The sequence below is a fragment of the Elephantulus edwardii genome, unplaced genomic scaffold (assembly GCF_000299155.1).
Source record: "Elephantulus edwardii isolate Elephantulus edwardi_28Jun2011 unplaced genomic scaffold, EleEdw1.0 scaffold00005, whole genome shotgun sequence".
In the NCBI taxonomy this organism is placed as follows: domain Eukaryota; kingdom Metazoa; phylum Chordata; class Mammalia; order Macroscelidea; family Macroscelididae; genus Elephantulus; species Elephantulus edwardii.
In genome coordinates, this window is record NW_006399755.1 from 29,883,402 (window position 1) to 29,888,621 (window position 5,220).

A 5,220-nucleotide genomic window follows, 5' to 3' on the forward strand; every position below is an offset into this window, starting at 1 on the left:
CTGACCCCGCCTAAAAACGTGATAAAAGTTGTGAAACAAAGTCTCACCCTCTTTACCTGTCAGGAGCACTCTGGCTTCATGTCCTACAAGACAGATTTCTTGGTCCTTTTGGCAGGTCACGGTGTATTCAATATTCTTCATCCACACCACAGTGCAAAGGCATCAGTGCTAGGTAGCTTCTAGCTGGCAGGAGCCCATCCCCAGGAGGGAGCACACTCACATTCCTTTATTTCTTTGGCTCTGCTGGAATAGTGGATGTAACTGAACTCGCCTAAACATAACAGTGTGCTCCACTAGACTGGACTTCCTAATTCATTCTATTTTCCTGGAGCAAACGGAATCCTCTCCATAACCCAAAGTGGTCAAAACCATACGGCTGGCATTGACACCAGTGTGTGCTTCTATTTCTCCATCAATTCCATCTCAACAAAACCCTCTGAGGGGGCTTGTTCAGGTTCCTCTTCTGTATGTGGACTTTGTAGGGTCCTCAAGAGAGTGAGTGCTTGCTTGAACCCCTTCTCCACCCTTTCTAGACATGCATATTCAGTAAGACATATTTGTACATAATTGATTAAAAACAAAAACCAAAAAGACAGTGCACTTCAAAATTCCATGTAAAAAGTATTGCTTTCTAATGTGCTCCTGGTTGCCCGCTGGCTCCATGGTGCTACAGAGGGTAGAGTCAAGAGGAATTCAAGTTTGGAGACGTCTGGGAGCTTTAGATGACACTGATGCACCCTCCACCTTGCACCCTTCTCTGAAGCCAGTGGAGTTTCAGGGCTTGGCCTTAGGCAAAAACTACAAAGCATCCTAATGAGCAGAATTATACAACAGGAATGTCTGTGCATATTTGACATAGTTTCTTCTCTTGAGGAGCGGCCCTCTGGCTATGACCCCTGCCCTCTCCAAGGGTGATGGAGGAGTTCAGAGAAGACGCCTTTTGTTTCCGGCAGCCAGTTCTTCCCAAGTCCCTAAGACCCAAGGGACCTGCCCTGCTCTGCGTGGGCTCGCAGAAGCCCTGCAATTTCCGCATGGGCGGGGGATTTCAGAGAGATGGACAAAGCTGTGCGGCCAGCCTGCAGGAGAGAAAGAAAATGAAAAATAGAGTTAATTCCATTTGCCCCTGTCATAATCTCTGAAACCCCAGCAGTGTTTTTTTGGGGGGTAAGAGGTAAGACAAGATGGGTCAGCTGAGAGACAAAGGTCCGCAGGAGTGTCAGAGTATATTTTAAGCTTGCAGAGACCCTCAAAGAGGATACTCAACTGGGACATGGGGCCTCTCCACAGAAACAGCCTGTACTACTGGGACATTTGTGTCAGTGGAAATAAGAAAATGTCATTTTGTTTTCAGTGCTTTTTAAAGAAAATTAGAAAACAGAGCTAATAAAATAAATCTTCCATTATCCCATTACATGGTCTTAAAAACTGAAGCACTTTGTTGCGTTTCCCCCGCCCCCAACGTTCTGTGCAAATTTACTGTTGTCTTTAAAGAGAGGAATGATAATCTATCAATTTTAATCTTTTATTTTTAGCTTATTTGCTATGATACGAGATTTTCTCACGCTCTTATACCATCATCAAAATATCAGATTTATTCAACGGCTGTGTGAACCAGTTATTACTCAGTATTGAGCTGATTTATGGTGACCCCCCTGTGCCATGGGGGTAGAACTGTGCTCCATGGGTTTTCAATGGCTGATCTTTCAAATGCAGATCACAAGCCTTTCTTCAAGTTGTCTCTGGATGGACTTGAACTTGCAACCTGTTAGTTAGTAGCTAAATGCATTAAACTGTTCACACTTTTTAAGAATTCCAAAGGCTGTACAATAATCCACTGAGCAACTTCCCTCCTCTTGTGATGGAGAAGACGTGGGAACAGCAAAACTCCTCCCTCATAAACATTGCGCAATAGTGTTTTCCAGTCTTAACTCTTTGAAGAAGCAACTCTGAGAACGGGGCTCATACATGTTTACATCAGAATGCAGGATAATATTAGACGTCTTACGCTGCAGGAAAGGCGGTTGCTGTCCCACGGCCTAAAGAGCCTCCCTCATAAGGTCATCAAGCACTGGCAATTCTCTACACAGAGATGAGGGTCAGGCTGACATGGACAGGAGGGACAGCATGGACACTGACTTCAGGAGGGCAGCTGAGACTTGTAGGATCACTAGCCTAGGGGTAAGAAGCTGCACAGCTATCCCAAAGGTACACAGTTTGGATCTACCAGCCACTACACGGGAGAAGGATTTGAAACCTCCCATATGATTTACTGTTTCTGAAAACCTGCCGATGGCTCAGCTACGGGTTGATTCTAACTCGACAGCACACAACAAGTGTTATTAGGGAGCTCTTGTGACCTAGTGGCCAAGGAGTTGAACCCCAAGTGAAGTGGTTTGAATCCACCAGCTGCTTGCTCCTTGAGAGAAAGATGGGCAATGCCATTTACAGCCTCTGAGACCTGCTATAACTATTCACAAAAAAGTAAGCAACTACAAGGGAACCTGTATCTACCCTACTTACTGGGAATGCTACCCATGTCAGCAGTTGTCAATTTGAGAAGAGATTTTGATTCTGTAGGAAGGTCCCTTGGGGATGGAAGAGAGACAGACGCCAACCACACCTAGAAGCAGAATCTCGAATGAGGTGAAAATGTGCAATTGTTCACTACAGAACAATGTGTTTATTAGTATACACAAGTAAGCCTGAGCTAATATTGCTTATTGGGTAATCCAACATTTCCTTGAAGAATGGCACATGGTCTTCACAAAATATATGAAGTTCTTGCTCTGAGAAGTCCTCACGACTTTCCCTACTTATCTTTTACCATTATGGATAATTTGATATTTGTCGGGTTATTTGATAAACACTGGCTTCTGAGTGGTCAGGAACTCAGTCTGAACTTCTCATTGCTAAATCCCGGCACCTGGCCTGATGCCTGGCATTTGAAGCATATTCAATAAGCTTTGTGGAAAGAGGGAAGGAAGGTGCAGATGATAAAATGAAAGTTTCATTCCAACTTCATGAAGAAATTGAGCAACCTCAATCTTAATGAGGATTTTCTTATACACAACAAGACTGAAATGAGGCACAGGATATGAGCAGGGATGTTAACAGCCCCATCAGGGAAGAGCAGGATGTCCGTAACACATGTGTCCCACTCTGCATTCCACCCACAGAGCTGTGCCAACTCTGAAGCACTGTGTAAACATGGCGAGTGTGTGGTTATCATTGTGATGAGAAAGAGCCATAGGGCCAGTCCCAGTGAACTCTAGAGTCTTTTTAACAGGGTGGACATATGGACACAACAGTCTGTATCTGTGAACTCCTCAAGTGCACACAATGAGAGTGGGGAACCCCACCCAGCTCAGGAAGTGTGGTGGAGAGAACACCTGGGATTCCCTTCTCAGAATCTTGGGAGAAATCCAGCCACAAGAAGGTCTGAGGGGAACCAGGCATTGCAAGCAGCTCACCTGTGTGCCTGAATAAGGAGAGACTTTGATTCTTTAAGACGTGTGTGTGCGCGCGCTCGCGCGCGTGAGTGCGTGCGTGTATTTGTCAACCTGACTAGAATTCATTAAGAACCCATATATATCACACAGAGATGGGTGAGGCATAGCCCAATTTCAAGATGTTTCAGGCTGATGATCTAAGGAGTTGACTCAATAGCTATGGGTGGTTTTGGTGGTAAAGAGCTTCCCCAGATACAGGGGAAAACTAATGTCAATATACATAGAGATCTCCAACAAATTCTGGGGCCTACAGACGCTGAAAGGAGATGAAGACCTTCCTCTTAAACTGTGAGAGGATAAATTTCTGTTTGTTAAAGTCATTCACTTTTGGTATTTTTTTGTTATAGCAGTACTAGCTAAGATATAAGGTCTCTACTGCCTGGAATTTCCTGCCCTTAATTATGACCAACAATAATGTCCCTAGACATTATCAGATGCCATTTAGAGAGCAAGGAGCCTGGGCGGTGAAATCAATAATTAAGCACCCCTGCTAAATGAAAGGTTAGCAGTTTGAATTCACACAGTGGCTCTGCCGAAAAGAGACTTGGTGATCTACTTCTCTAAATATTACAGTCAAGAAAACTCTATAAGGCAGTTCTGTCACATGGGGTCACCATGAGTTGGAATTCACTTGATGCCTTTGAGCTGTGGTGCTAGAGACGAGTACTGAATGGACTGCCAAAAAGGACAGATAAATCTGTCTTGGAGAAAGTGCAACCAGAGTGCTCCTTAAAGGAAAGGATAGTAACGCTTCATTTCATACTTTTGGGCACGCTGTTAGGAGAGGAGAGTCCTTGGAAAAAGATATCATGTTTGGAAAGATGAGGAAGATGCTCAACAAAGATGGACTGGCATAGCGACTTTAGCATTAACAATGGGCTCAAGTATGCAGAGATGAGGAGGATGGCACAGGATAGAAGAGGGCTCAGATCCATTCATTATGAATAGTAATAGACTCAATATTACCTAACAACAGTAACAAAAAATTCTTTGGGGGCAGAAATATCTCTGATTGAAACAACAGAAGACCCTTGACAAGATGGACTTACATAATGACTACAACAAAAGGCTCATGTGTGTCAGAGATGATAAGGATGACACAAATAGGACAGGGTTCAGGTCTGTTGTTCATAGCTGAGTCACACTTGGTTCAATCGCATTTAAACAACATGTTAGGCAGTTAGTCTCTCCCTTTGGGACTAGGCTCCCTCTGATTAGCTCCCCAAATTCTAGGAACTGCCAAGAAATGTACTGTTGTTGTTATGCACTACTGAGCAGAAACTGACAGCTAATCCTCCAGTAGGTATTCAGAAGCTGTAAACTGCACAAGAGAAGACTGCCTATCTTTCTCCCATAGAGCAGCTGATGGATTCAAACTATGTGCATTTTGGGTGGCAGTGGAGCTCCTAACCACTAGACTATCAGAGCTTCCTAACAAAGGCATAGGTTTGTTTGTTAATCTATCACAGTTCATCTAATTCCAAAGCCATTAATCTTATGAGAGGAGACTAGCCATCTTTTTCTTGAAATGCTGCTATTAAGGCCTTTGGGTTAGCAGTACAATTCCCTACAGACTTAGCCACCTGAGTGCCCTCATAATTATAATAGCTAATACCAGGGATGTGTCCTATCTCCATACCTTTTCAACCTGTATGCAGAACAGATTATCCGGGAGGCTGGGCTCTATGAGGAGAAATGTGGGGTCAAGATT

General features: G+C 44.0%; 1 protein-coding gene across 1 annotated transcript in view; it reads right to left on the reverse strand.

The window, feature by feature from the left end:
- Positions 1-971: 971 nt before the first annotated feature.
- The window catches only part of KANK4 (KN motif and ankyrin repeat domains 4), a 55,515-nt gene continuing 51,266 nt past the window's right edge, over positions 972-5,220 (reverse strand). The window contains exon 9 of the mRNA XM_006879849.1: positions 972-1,076. Coding sequence (XP_006879911.1) covers positions 972-1,076 — 105 coding nt within the window. The remainder of the gene's footprint in view (positions 1,077-5,220) is intronic.